The sequence below is a fragment of the Tachypleus tridentatus genome, chromosome 8 (genome assembly GCF_004210375.1).
Source record: "Tachypleus tridentatus isolate NWPU-2018 chromosome 8, ASM421037v1, whole genome shotgun sequence".
NCBI lineage: Eukaryota > Metazoa > Arthropoda > Merostomata > Xiphosura > Limulidae > Tachypleus > Tachypleus tridentatus.
In genome coordinates, this window is record NC_134832.1 from 6061448 (window position 1) to 6077423 (window position 15976).

Below are 15976 nucleotides of genomic sequence, written 5' to 3' on the forward strand. Positions count from 1 at the left end.
GAGTAGCCCAAGAGTTGGCGGTAGGTGGTGATGACTAGCTACCTTCCCTCTAGTCTTACACTGCCAAATTAGGGACTGCTAACGCAAATAGCCCTCGTGTAGCTTTGCGCGAAATTCAAAATAAACCATATTCCATGAAATTTTGCGTACGCTAAATTAAGACTACGTGAAGCATTGGAGTAAATGTTACCAGGTGGCATGTGCAGTTTTCCGTTACTCTTCCTGTACTGATGTATACTGAATTTACACACCATTATATAACACAATACGTAGGACAGGAAAAAGTTAAACTTGGTAGATACAATGAAATAGATTGTTTATGAGTAAAACTTTCTTGACCCATTTCTACGGAATGTTGAATTTTTGTCATTAATTAAGCCTACATACAATCTTGTAAATCACTTTTTACTTATTTTTAATTTTTTAAAGTGCACATAATTCATTTTATACAAAAGTTAATAATGCTAATAAGAGCTCGGGTCGAAAATTCATTGACCTTATTAGTCAAATTTAATAACATCGATAATTTATGTTCTTTGTAAACTACATTATTCATTTATTTGCAATAATGAGTAATTTTTGATGGTATCTCCTGTCAATATCTATGTAAAAATATTACTTGAAAAGCTACCACTTGTGCCGATTTTTCATCAACTCAACTAACTGTAAAGTCAACCAATCCTTTCATTTCTCCTTCTGTTCTGCCAGCTGCATGTCTTGTTTGTCAGTCAAATTGTCTGTCATTCGTTAACCAGTCAGTATGACCGTTTAGATAATCATCTATTTAGCCTATCAGCCAGCTGCCCGTTAGCACGTGTATCTAAAATTACAAATTCATTCAACAGTCAACGCACTCGTCTAAAAGCAGAATTTAATGAAAGGATAAAAATGTATACGTGACGTTAAGCTACTCTCTCTGTCTTACTTATATCAAATCCCATTTTCAGTTGTTTAGGCTTTTCTGAAAGATAATTCCTTATTATTATGAATGTCATGCCGTTTGTTTATTTATTTCTGTCAAGTTATACTCATTCATCACTGTGCCGTTTGTCATGTATTTTTCATACACACTAAGCAGTTGTATAAAAGTAATACAACCACTTGCTTCGCGTCTCAGTTCGTTGAGCAGTATTACTCAGCTGTGCTGTGCATCTTTCCTTCCAGTATTTGTTTTCGAGTTCACACATACGTGATTGGATTCAGCAACTGAGTCACAAATCCATTAATACGTCTTGTCTAGACGTCCATTTGTGTCAGACGGATTATTTGTAAATCATTCTGTCCAATTCGTGCATGTCGAAGTCTATCAATAATATTTCTATTAATATATATACGTATATATATTAATTCGTTCATTCATCAGATTGACAGGTCTTCTATCTGTTCCTGTTGCTTCACCAGCGTGTATGTTCGTCCGATATCAGTTGCATAATCTGTCTATCGTCATGTTCATCATTTTACATCTGTTATTTACACGTTTTCTGTGCTTACACTAACAGCCAGTTGGTTCAGCCGTAATAGAACCAGTGTAACTAAAACCTTTCTTATTGTTCTGCTGGACTTAAGAATGTTGGTAGAAACTATAGCAGATCCTTCGACAAACCTTAAAACCCAGAATTTATCTTCCATTATGATCATCAAATAGTTAACGAAATATACCAAAGACTTATATTTTACTTAACGAGTTCTGAGTCCACGATTTCAGCTTAAAAAAATTAAATTTACAAACCTGTTTCGGAATGTTTATTTGTTGTAAAGCCAAAAGCTGTACAATGGGATGTGCTTGCTATGAGTATCAAATCCCGGCTTCTAGCTTTATAAACCTTAAGACTGTGCTACTGGGTGCGGAACTATTTTAACAGGATGCAATTGCTTCAAAAGTATTAAATCAACCGTCGCTTCGAAGCGGACTTGTTTCTTGAATTTTGCGTAGAGTTACTCGAAAGCTATCTGCGCTAGTCGCCCCTGGTTTAGAAGTTATAGACTACTTGGGCGACTCTAAACAAATAGCGGGATTCACCGTAAGATAATAACGCCTCCAAATAGATGGGTGGATGGGTGAGTGGGTAGGTAGATGGACGGATAAGTAAGATAGATCTCAGAGCTGACTAAACACTAAATTAGTGCATTTAGGGATGCACAAAATTATTGTTCATATTTTTGTTTATTGCAGTTAAAAACTTAATATACTGTCTTGTAACCATTTCAAATTTTATGATCAGGTTACGCGTAGTGAATACCTCTAGAAAATAATAATAACGAATACCTATTGGTTTTCCAACCATATAGACAGTCACGAGCACATCTGTAACGTCAACTCTACATATCAGTTTACTTCATCTTTTCGCTTGGATTGTAACCCTAGCCGTCTCTATGTTACAGTGAGTCACGCCAGCTGTGTTATTTCCATGCTCTCTGCAGGAGTGATAAGTACTCTAGCAGTAATATATCACAGCGGGAATTTAGCAACATCCGATGTCGACTTTCTCCATGCCATCCATACAGTGTTGTTAGCATAGCAATGTGGTAGAATCCACTCGTGCTACAATTACTTTGAATCCTATCGTTTTCTAAATTGTTCACAGCAGAAAATAAATAAATGTAATAATAATGTTTAAAAACGACCTCAGTTAATTTATTAGGTCGACGATGCTAGTGTTTCAACAGAGTACTTCATAAAACATTTTCGTTACATCTTTCTGCTGTATTTATCACAACTAATGATGTCATGAAACATAAATATATTTTATATGTCACTTTCATAGTTCAAAAACTAAACACAATGTATATCTTATATTTCTCTGAACATACAATAGTTTTTCACTTCATATACCACTAAACTTTAATCCATTTTTTGACTCATTCTTTTTTATAGAAGTCTACGGGTTCAATTCCATTCGATGGACTCAGCAGATAGACCGATGTGGCTTTGCTATATGAAAACACACTTTTCTACAGCGCTTCTACACTATCGTGAAAATTAAATACTACACACAAGTAGGGGAGAAATGGAAGTGTAGAACAAAATAAGTAAAATAAAAAATATCCATCCATCTATCTACTTTGTCATGTATACAAATATACATTGTGACGTCTCAATCTGAGTAATTATGGAAAAATACACGTAATTAAATGTCATCAAATGAAAACAAAATTCAATCTTAATTTCTGTCTTCCCCATTTTTCTCGTATTCTTATAACGGTTTCCTTAGTAATTAGGGCCCGGCATGGCCTAGCGCGTTAAGGCGTGCGCTTCGTAATCTGAGGGTCGCGCCCGAGTCGCGCCAAACATGCTCGCCCTCCCAGCCGTGGGGGCGTTATAATGTGACGGTCAATCCCACTATTCGTTGGTAAAAGAGTAGCCCAAGAGTTGGCGGTGGGTGGTGATGACTAGCTGCCTTCACTCTAGTCTTACACTGCTAAATTAGGGACGGCTAGCACAGATAGCCCTCGAGTAGCTTTGTGCGAAATTTCAAAACAAACAAACCTTAGTAATTCACTATCTAATAAATTTCGACTCGACTTCCTTAGTCTCTTTACTCATTAATCTACGTTGTCATAGGCTGCTATAATTCACTTTGCTAAAGTGAATCTGTCTAGATGTTTTATTCTTCATTACTAAACCCGTCTAAAGAACCCTTGCGATAGTCTATTTGAAACTCTGTTAATACTTTACGTTGAAGGTGCTCCCATTGGCAGAAAATTCTAGTGACTTTCAATTAATTAGCATTGGTAGGTATACAACAGGAATCGTTTGTATAAATCAGTGGTTCTTAACCTTTTTCATCGTCTTACCCCCTGAGACTCTCCAGAGTATTACCGTGGCCCCTATAATAATTTTTGTAATGGTGAACTTTGCGTAAAGGTAGAATAAAACAAAACTATATAAAGATCCTAATTTATTGAAAATGTTACAAATAAATGACCTTGAAAAATGCTACAAGTGCTTTGTGTGTTTGTTTTTGATTACGAGTCGCACGCCTTAACGCGCTTGGCCATGCCGGGCCACTACAAGTGTTAAACAAATCCATGGAATTACTGAACATCATACAAAACCTACTTATTCACTCAATGTGAGGGTTGATATATATATATATAATGGGAAAATATACTAAATGCAATGGAAACTTTTATATTTTAATTTTAAGTTCGATGTATTAATATTATATAGTTAAAAATTAGGCAATTCAAAACATTAATATATGAAAATTTTTACTCAAAATTAGACAGGTGGTTGCGCAACAAGCATCTCGACGCAGTTCAACTGCCGCACTTCAGCTTGTTTCTCACTGGTGGGCACTTGCCACAAAAACTACAAACTGCTCCGTGATTTCCCCAATAATTCCCAAACCTTCCGTGACCCCTAGAAACTTCAAACGAACCCCAAGGGGGTCACGACCCCCATGTTAAGAACCACTGGTATAAATGATTAAATGCTGATGAGGACTTCACGTTTATCTAAAAAATGCCAAATCTAGGTTGCATTATTTGTATATGAGATATTACATTGCAGTACATTCCGAACGAATATATTTAATAACGAAAAACACGTCAACCACAATTACTACTTACAGCTTATAGAAAGGAACAATAAGGAAAATAAATCTTTCGTAATGACGAGAAACCCACTTGAAGTAAAAATGTATCACAGGACGGCTGGTATAGGTATTAACTTTTTCCCATATTAGCCGTCTTGAGGTACATTTTTAATTCAAGTGGGTTTCTTGTCATTACGAAAGATTTATTTTCCTTCTTATGTAACATGTCTTATGTAAGAAGACTTTAAAGAAATTTGTTTGTGACAATTATAGCAAAAAAGTGCTTTACCGTCAGTCAAACGTTAAGCAATAGGACTAAATAACTTGTTTTTAGTGTGTGTTTCGTTCGATGTGTTTGATTGTTTTTCCCAACCCTCGCATGGAGCAGTCTTGGAATTGAAAAGACAGACTGTTTGAACTTGATCGACAACATTCGTTTTATAATTTATTTTATATTCAAACTTAGAAAACAACAAGAAACCTGTACTTACTGACATGTGGACATCCAATTTTAACTGTTTGAGATTTGTGATGACGAGAAACCCACTTGAAGCACAAATGTATTCTCAGGTTAACAAAAAGCTGAAGATGACCTAAGAAGGTCGAAACTTTTTCTGTATTTTATTTTAATTAAAGTTTTAATACCCATACCAGCCGTTTTGAGAATAGATGTTTGATATTTGTTTATTTCAGAATTTAAAACTAAGCTACATAAAAGGATGTCTGCGCATAGCCATTCCTAATTTTGAATTGAGATAAAGGCAGAGGGAATACAAAGCTAATCAACAGTCGTGCCAAATTTTGGACTACATTTTTCTGACTATAAAGCTGGCATTTGAACATTACTCTTACAATACACCCACAGAGCATGTTTTAGCAAAAATAGGACAGGAACCATAAATTTAGTGTTTTACAATCCAGGCATGCTAACACTAAGCCACGACCAGTACTAGCTAGTTATGGATCTTTTACTTCTACAAATAGTCCAATGTGATGTTATTTATAATACCAGATGAAGAAACTTCATCTCTTCAAAATTCCTAGTTGTTCATAAAGATCTTAATTCGTTTTTGAAGGCTACTTATTTATACTTTCGAAATCAAAGCAAGACGGGAAACAATGTATTTTATGATAAACTTGACATTCATACTTGGCACTGTTCTTATATATATATACTGCTGTCCAAAATCTTAAGGCCAATGAACATAAAGAAAAAATATGCATTTTGCATTGTTAGACTCAATTACTTATTTGAGTATAGCTACGAAAGATTAAAATAAGAAAAGGGAAAATAAAAATAAAAACCTTTTTAGCATTTAATAGGAAAATGTGAACACTATGAAATTAGCCTAAATACTAGCTGGTCAAAAGTTTAAGACCACACTGAAACGAAGCGTTAATCGGTAATCACGTAACGAAATTCAGTCATTTGTGTTCAAGCGTTAGCGTTGTCAACATCTCTCACTGACATTTCCTGTGTTACATTGGGTAAAAACATGGCAAAGGCTAAAAAGTTGACAGAGTTTGAACGGAGCAGAATTGTTGAGCTGCAAAAGCAAGGTAGAGCTCTCTCAACGTGTCATCGCTGGTGAGATTGGGCGTAGTAAAACTGCTGTTGCAAATTTCTTAAAAGACCCTGAGGGATACGGAACGAGAATTTCAAATGGTCGGGGGAAGAAAATTTCGCTGGTGTTGAGCAGAAGAATTCGACGGGTTGTCCGGCAAGACACTAGCCGATCGTCGAACCAGATTAAGGCCCTTACGGACGTAGAATGCAGCTCAAGAACAATAAGATGGCATCTACAAGAGAAAGGCTTTAAAAACCGTAAACGTCTTCAAAGACCACGTACACAACACGAAACAGCTCGGTTAAACTTTGCTGAGAAGCACCAAACATGGGACGTAGAAAAGTGGAAGAAGGTTTTGTTTTCTGATGAGGAAAAATTAACATTGGATGGTCCAGATGGCTTCCAACGTTTCTGGCACGATAAGGATATCTCACCAGAGACATTTTCCACACGACACAGTGGAGGAGGTTCCATCACGATCTGGGGTGCTTTCACCTTCCATGGAACAATGGAGCTTCAGGTTATACAGGGACGTCAAACAGCAGCTGGCTACATTGGCATGTTGGAGAGAGCATCCTTATTGACTAAAGGCCCTCGCTTGTGTGGAAATGACTGAATCTTTCAGCAGGACAAAGAACTTTTTCGTGGCGAATAACGTGATTCTTTTGGACCATCCAGCGTGTTCGGCCGAACGGAACCCCATTGAAAATGTTTCGGGGTGGATGACAAGGAACGTCTATAGAAATGGATGTCAATTCCAAACAGTGCTTGATCTTCGTGAAGCTATCTTTACTACTCGGAATAACATTCTAGCCAGCCTTCTGCAAACACTTATATCAACCTTGCCAAAGCGAATGCTTGCAGTTATTCGCAATAACGGTCATACAACTCACTACTGAGACCTCTTGTTGGGCATTTCCTACCCTGTTTAGGACTTCTTTTTGGTATGGTTTCAAACTTTTGACCAGTTGGTATTTAGGCTAATCTTATAGTGTTCACATTTTCCCTAATAAATACTACAAAGTTTTCTGTTTTTATTTTCCCTTTTCTTATTTTCATCTTTCGAAGCTCTACTCAAATAAGTGGTTGAGTCTAACAACGCAAAATGCATATTTTTTCTTTATGTTCATTGGCCTTAAGATTTTGGCCAGCAGTGTATATGTATATGTATATAAATCACCTAAAAACAGAAGTGGTGATCTTGCTCACGTTCTATAGTAAATATATATATATATATAATATGATAAATATGTGAGATGATTATACAAATTTCATCAATTTATCAGCGATTGTATAAAACAGTTAGAAACATATGCATATCTGCCTTTTAATTGTTGTCTAATGAAAACAACGAAACAGAATAGCTAGGGAACGCGCTGGACTTGATTAAAATGTTGGACTAAAATGTAAATCCTTGGTGCCAAATTCACAAGTTTTGGAAGCACTTGTTTAGGAATGCATATATCATTATCTCAGTTTGGGCATCGTTTAACTGTATAAGAGCCTTCCTATTAGCAGATTATAGCCACAGCTTCATCAAACAAGCCCATGTGTGGCTTTGTTGCTCACAATCTGATGTCAAACTGTTAGTGCGTATATATAATAGGATACGTTCATAAACATGTTGCTCAATATTAGTCAGTTCTTTTGTACTCTCCACCATTTTGTAAACTCATAGTATCCAACCAAAACAAATATATGTTTTGTTTATTCAAAACAACGTAGAAAACCTGAGGCTAATAAAGCATAATTATTAATTACACGTAAATATATTATCGTAAAAGTAATTATATCAGAGATAATATATTATTTAAAATATTCAGTCAAAGATCAAAGATAAAATACAAATGATTACTGTAAGTATATGGTATTGCCAGGACCATATGCATCTGTTATTTTTCAGATGCTAAGTACCTTTGTGGATGTAAAAAGAAAAGTGTAATAAATGTCTGTAAACACGCTTGCAGTATTTCAGTCATCTTGTCTAAATTGACACTAATGCATCACTAATAGATACTGTTTAGCGTTTAGTTGCATATAATTATACCAAGTACACGTGTTCTTTATTATTTATAAATACTGATATACTTGATACAAGCTTTTAAACTGAAAAGTGTTTTGTGGTTTAATGACTTTTCAGTTTATTAACGATCTTTAATTGTTGTTTTATAACTTTGTCTGGAGGCCAAATGAGGCTACACGTTTTAATTTTATACGTTTGCCCTACGTTTTTTCTTTACTAATTATCCTACGTCTCCATAATACATATATTTTAATGTGTGTGCGTGCGTATTTTCTTTTGTCTGTTCAGAATTATGCTGGCTAAGAAGCAAAGTGAATTATAATCATCCTAGCTTACTTGTAACAAGGCTAACTTGTATATTAAGTAACCTCTAGTTTCGTCCTGTCACTAGGAGGCTTTTAGCTATATGGTTACCGATGGGGTTCAGCTGCTTTTTAAACATGTTTTTTTAAATCTAACTTATACATCAGATTACATGTGGACCCATAAAGTGGTTGAGTAAAGGGTCCCTAATAATATATGTATCATAAAACAAAACATTGAACACATATATTCTATCAATCGCAATTAATCCCAACAGTTGCTTCTACTAGGATTCCCCATGTATTTTTATATTGAATATCAATGATTTCATCCAATATTCTTGGTCATTTCTTTACATTGGTTACTGTAGCAATGTGCTAAAACGTAAAGTTACTCAGTATGATATAATATGTGGACCCCACAAAAAGGAGTCAGTAATTCAGGACTTAAAAGAAATCATTTTTCAAAATTCGACATATGATTCTACATACAAATATTGCATTTTGTTCAGTGTGCAGAAGTTGGCTCAGGTCCATTTTCTGGACCCTCTCTTGGTTTTATAATAAAAACACAGATATTTTTCTCAGAGAATCATAACGTTTATTTAAACGGCTTTGACGTAACCAGATCTATTGTTTAATATCTTAGAATATATATATATATTTAGTTATGCAACAGATGAAAATTACCATCAGAATATTTTAAACACTCAGTCAAAAAGGTTCTTACAAACATAGCTGTATTTTGCTAAATACCAAATCGAAGTAGTTCTTACAAACACTGCTATATTTTGTTAAGTACACAATCAAAGTAGCTTTCACAAACATAACTATTACAAAGGTAATAAAGATTTTTTATCATGGTTGAATGCAACACTTAGCTTGGAAAGAGATGAATTTTCATGTAGTGTTTATTCTTTAGATTATTGTAATCATTTCCATTCTGTTCTACAAACACCATGAAAAAGAACACTTTAAAACGATACAACATGAACGCACATTGAGAATGTGAAACATTTTAGAACATCATATGGAGTTATAAAAGCGTAAAAATAACAGCTCATTTAATTATTTCAGTAGTAAAAAAAAATCCAATGAAACTTTATTTATGCTAGTAAATGAATAAGTATTCACATTTATATTAAATCATGCGTATAATTATCAACTGGTTAATGGAATTATATAAGACATTGTACACATTCTGGTTTAGCCCAATACATAATTTGTCTTACCAAGTCATTTTTGTTTCTCTTTTTCATATTATTTTTGACGGATTATAAATTATGTACGAACAATAATTGTTATGAAACTTCAGATGCTTTTGTTTAGACCAAGAAATTTATAAGTATTTAAGAATTTGTTGAAGCAGTTGTCTAGCTGACAAGTAATTTTACCAGTTCATAAGCAACACTATGTTCTACACTTGTATTTTACTTGAAGAAACGTCACATGTGAGAATTTGAACGAACAAAAAAACTAGTATTAATTTAAGATCACGTGAGGATAAACATACCAAACTTTATCTGTAACAAGACGCTGGTTTTCTAACGCAAAACTAAATCATGAGCCGTTAGTAAATACACTCTGTCTACCGTGAGAAATTGAACCCCAGATTTAAGAATAGTAAGTTGTTGTTTTAAATTAAGCACAAAGCTACACAATGGGCTACCTGTGTTCTGGTAAGTCCGAAAACTTACCGCTGACCTTCTGAGGGACAGATGTAACAACGCAAATAATATTGTAAAATGTAAACTCCTGAAACCAAATTGTGATAACAAGTACCTCAAAATAGAGAAATAAAATACTGTCTCCTGTTTACATAATCATAATCACTTAATTAAATACAATGACTTTTGTATTTGTATAAAATAACTGTTTCTCGTGATTTTTCTAAACATTCTAATATTTAAATGAGAAAAATTATTAAACGGTAACTTTATTAAATGCACAAGTTCTACTGTAAACGAGTAACTACGGAATATTCATAACTATTTCGGAAATTTAATAATGATATTACTTAAAAGAAAGAAAAATCTGAATGAGGTTAGTTAAGTTAGGAGAAAAGACTGAACGCATTTTAATTTATTGCGTTCGTAGGTTTACTTAAGTTACCAAAAACAAATAATCTCTATTCTTATGTCTTTAATTTATACCAGTATGAATTTTTTTTAGCCTAAAATGACATTCAGAATTTCGGTAATACCGTACAGTTATCATATGTTTTCCATAAATCAAAACAAATGTATATTTAATTATGTTATATATGTTTACTTTCTTGAAAACAAAATGCCATCTCAATGTCTTAGTTCACATAACACGATGTTGGGCAAAGATACGTTTTAAACCAGCACATTCTATTTAATGGAATCATGTTAAAACACAAAATAGTATTTTTTCATTACCTTTCAGTTTTGGTTGTTATGGACTACAGAAGCCTTTTGGGAAAAAAAACCAAAAAAAACTTAGTATCTATTCAATTTCTATGCTCAAAGCAATCAGTGGAAGTTAATATTTGATCGCTAATTATCCAATACTTTGCTGTTCACAATTTAACCGTTTTTAAAGCAACTTTTGAAAAAAAAAAGCATCTCTAATAACACGTCTAATTCAGCAAAAAATATTACTAAATAATTACTCGTCATACAAATTTAATTCTCAGTGAACTGTAAACATGTTTCTATATGCAGCTAAGCTAGAATCTGAGAAAGTATATTAATCAAAAGAATCAGTATCACACAGATGGAATTTATTATAAATTGCATTGAGTATGCATCTGAAAGGATTCTCAGTACGAGAACACAAACATATTAAAGTTGAATGCAACATTACAGAATATACATCGTCAACTTTATGCCATTTGTACAGCATGTACGATTATATACATTGAAGACTTATGTTACACCACTTAATAAAAAAGGAAACACTATTAATAATATAATGTACACTTTTTTTTAAGAATCGCTACTACGAGAACCTGTTCCATAACCTATCCAGTTTCTTACTGATCACAAAGTACAATATATTAGGCTTAGACCACAACTAACACAGAAGTGATTGGCTTCACTATCACACACAGTTGTAATACAAAATACTTCTTAAAAAGGCTTAACACCGAAAATTTCATTTGTTCGTAAAAAGAATTTTTTTACAGGATAATAAACTTTTCTCTGATATAGTTTAAAAATGTCTTAAAATATAATGTCCGGGTCTCTCTAGACATAGGCTTCATGGCCGACAATTCGATGATAAAAATTTCGCCACGAGTTACAAGTTTTTCCTGACCATATCCAGAACCCAGATGTTATGCCTACAACTAAAGTCATCAGATATTTGATCATAAAAACAGCAAAATCTGGTTTAGGCCAGTATCCATATGATTTCAATGTGTCCTTAGAGGGGCACGGTATACTATATTGAGGTTTCTGACAATTTTCATGTTGCCATGAAAACATCCAAGACTCAAAATAAGTCTGCTCGTAAAAGTAGCAGGCTAGAACTATAATGGCAGGTACAGTGTAGAGCACCGAGAAAATCCCAATACGGATCATCAGTTTCTCAAGTTTATCTGTCTTCGTTCCGTCATGCTTCATAACAGTGCGGATACGACATAAAGAAACAAAACCTGTCAGTAGGAAAACTGATCCTAAACCTAAGTAGAAAAACAAAGGAGCCAAGACAAAGCCTCTCAGTGCCTCGACATCCCAAAGCCCCACGTAACAAACACCACTTAAAATGTCCCCCTCCACTTTGGCCATGGCGAGAACGGTGATAGTTTTGATGGCAGGAATTGTCCATGCTGCTACGTGAAAGTAATGTGAATTTTTCTCAATGGCTTCATGACCCCACTTTAAACCCGCCGACAGAAACCAGGTCAGAGTCAGGATCACCCACCAGATGGAGCTGGCCATACTAAAGAAATACAACATCATAAAGAGAATGGTGCAGCTTTCTTTTTTATTACCTTGTGTGATCGTGCTAATCGTCTTAACACTAGACTTTGTTTCTGGTGGGTCAAAGGGTCTGTTACACGCTACCTCGTCACCAAGGAGGAAGCCAACCACATATGTCAATGCTACCATGAAATAGCAAAGTGACAAACAAATTATGGGTCTCTCTGGATATCGGAATCTCTTCATGTCAACAACGAAAGTAAGAACCGTAAAAAGTGTAGAGATCATACACAGAACAGCCCATGTACCTATCCATATCCTAGAAAAGTTACGTTCTTCGTCCCTAAAGAACATACCATAACACGGTAGCCCGCAGTTCTTTACTTTCTTTTTCCCGACTCGAACAATATAGCCTAGTCCTTTCGGAACCCAAAATTCTGCAGGACAAACAAATTCCTTACCTGAAGACGGCTTATTCTCAAAGCTACCATGGGGAAATGGTGAAGACGTAGCCGAGCGGCTAGACTTTTCTGTGTCGTTCTGACCGACACAAAGTTCTACTCCCCCAGCTTCTGGGAACTTTTCACATTCCAGAGTTTCAGGCCAGCGAAATCCAAACTTATTCATCAACCCTTCACAACCATTCCGTGCTGACTGACACAGGGATCGACAGGGGGGCAAAGGGTGCGGCAAGATGGTACAAACAGGAGTGTACATAGAGCAAAGGAAGAACTGTAAATCTGGGCTACACTTCACCTTCACTAATGGGAAAAACTGATGAACTTCGAGGCCGGCATCTTCTTGTTTCTGGTGGTTAAGCAGGTTTGGCATCATGGTTTGGTTATATTCTATATCTTTACACAGAGGAACGGTAATAGGTTCACACAGGTCATGTTGAGGAATAGGATTTAGATCGTGATCTGACACTCGTGTGTTTAACACTTGGGCCTGAACTTGCCACCGTCCATGTTGGAACACTACGCTGAGGCACACGGCCATAAGCATCATCACCACCGCACGAGCCATGGACGCGAGACAGTGTACACAATGCGCAGCACACCACACACTGGCTAGCAGCCACTTCTTGGTTATATCATCGTACAGTAGTTTCTTTTATAGATTTATGTTTCACAACATACATAAATTCTATGACTAGTGTTCACAGCAAATGTTCATACCATCGAATCTGCACTCCAGCGGAGACGTATTACCTTAGCTCCGTCTGAATTCCTTGTCACAATGGCGCATACTGTCTGCCACTACGCTGAGGCTAAAAGTCGCAATGATTGGCTGGCGATTTAATCTCCTCTGTTATGACGTCAGACGCCAGCTCGTCTGCTTTGGCGCCATTTCAGCTAGATATATTAGCAGACGAGTGCATAATGACATCAGTTAAAAATAACTGTTTGAAAAATGTCCATCTTTACTCTAGTTTCAGTAGCCTGTGCACAATTTTAAGTAGAAATATCATTGTGCATAAGAGGAAAGCAGCCAAAGATAAAGTACTTACTAAAGCAGAGTAAATCGCTCCTGAATCTAAGACATCCAATAAAGGCCGGCTGTCATTTAATGAATAAGCATTTATTTTTAACTGATATTTTTGTTATACATATAAACTGAATATTCAGTTTGAGTGTAGCAAATCGAAGACTTCACTAAATATAAATTATAAATGTATAAATAACTTAGTGATGGTATCTCTTGCAGGAGAAAGAGGGTTGGGTTTATTATATACATTCAAAACAAAAGAGTGATGAACGGAGTTTCTCGCTAGGAAAACTACACAATAGACTAACGACGCTTTCCTGCTACTGTCATGAATCGACGCTGGTCTTAAACGTTATATATCTGTAAACTTATCACTGACTAACAGGAGAACAGAAAAAAAAACAAAAAAACTGAAGACCCAAATTTTCAAGTTGAGTACAAACAAATGGAGAAGAAAAATTAAGCACAAAGAGAAACTGCCTGGTAAAATTCAAGCATAATGATCCATCGTAAGGAACATAGCTCTGTCTTTATGATTTACAATTGGTTTTAACAGAATATATTCGTAGGCTATATTCGTATTTAAGTGTCATTAAAACAGTGTATGTAGTATTTACACAAGTACAACTTTGTTCGTGAGGATATTTACATTATAATATGTACGTGATACTATTTATGTATATGTGTACAAGAAAATATTTTATTATTTCGTACTGAACATAAAGTTATACACTATGCTTCCTCCTCTATGCCCATAGTAACGAGCAAACCTTGAATTTTGGTGTTATAAGCCTTCAACGTACTATGAAACCACTGGTGAGGGCATGTATACATATATATTAGAACAAATAATACGGATATTGGAAACGGCATAAGTAACAAATTTTGTTAAAGCACTCTCTAACCCCGAAAACAACAGAGTTCAAATGATGTATCTCAGAACGGCTGGTGTGAGTATTAACGCTTTTACCAATAAAACAGTGAACAACGTTTCAAGCTTCTCAGGTCATCTTCAGCTAAAAGTGTTAATACCGAAACCAGCCACCCTGAGATACATTTTTACTCCAAATGGGTTTCTCGTCATTACGAGAGTTCGAATAAACAACGTTAACAGGAATACAGTCGAAGAGAGAGAAACTAGTTAAAACTTAATATATCATCTATTTTCGAACTACAGCAGGCAGATATCTTCAATTAAATCCAATTGGCATAGCTTACCAGAAGTTAGTTGCAAAATAGACCGTTAAAACAGAACAAACTCGAATAGTTGTGGTTTAAACAGAAGGCTGTTACAAAGCTCTAACTGATGATAGATATGGGTACTTTTAAGACTCGTTAATATAATTTGATAAAGAATTGACTCAATACGTAAAACAATTCTTGTGCAAACATTTAAATAACATTAATCCAAAAATACGTCAATGTTTTTTACTTGCACAATAATTTATTTGTAAAGTTTAAATAATGTAAGTTTAAAATTTTATATTTTTAAAGATTGACGTCTGGTTTGATTAATTTTACTTAGATAATTGTCTCTTCATACCTAACGGGTTATATTTAAAGACCCGGATCAGATTAGACTGACAAAATGCTAGTAATAATTAATTTACTTATACTTCTAGCTGTATTTAATTAAATCAAAATGTGCTGATTTATTGTTTTAAAAGGTAGATAAGGATTGAGTTGCCTTTTATAATGGAGAGTGATGGTGCTGAAAAATATTAACTTCCGATTAGAGCAAGCTACTTTTTCAGATAAAAATCGAGGTAGACCCAAAGGCACAACAGTATATTTACGGACTCATAGTACTAAGAACCGATTTTCGATACTCTTGAAGGGCAGAGCATAGATATCCCTTTGCATATAGCTTTGTGCTTAATAATGACAAACAAATAACTGCACTATTTTTATGATCTTCGTTATAAAAATCATAATGCACTGTTTCATCAGTTCGATATCCTCGCTGTTAATGGTAGTTTCGGTCGTAATGTTTCCTATATTTGTAGACAGATGATTAAATGAAAATGGTCTTATCTGCTTGTTTGTGTACTCTTATAGCCAAGCTACATAGGACTATCGGTTATATCCACCGAGGGGAATCGAACCCCTGATCTTAGTGTTGCAAATCCGAAGACTTATCGCTATCCCAGAGGGGGAGGGAATATCT

At 35.0% G+C, this 15976-nt stretch overlaps 1 protein-coding gene across 1 annotated transcript; it reads right to left on the bottom strand.

Moving 5' to 3' along the window:
- Nucleotides 1–9009: 9009 nt before the first annotated feature.
- LOC143258456 (frizzled-7-A-like) lies at nt 9010–13506 on the bottom strand. Its single transcript, XM_076517455.1, has one exon. It carries the CDS (start codon nt 13345–13347, stop codon nt 11644–11646), a length of 1704 nt encoding a protein of 567 aa, XP_076373570.1. The 5' UTR covers nt 13348–13506; the 3' UTR covers nt 9010–11643.
- Between the last annotated feature and the right edge of the window lie 2470 nt (nt 13507–15976).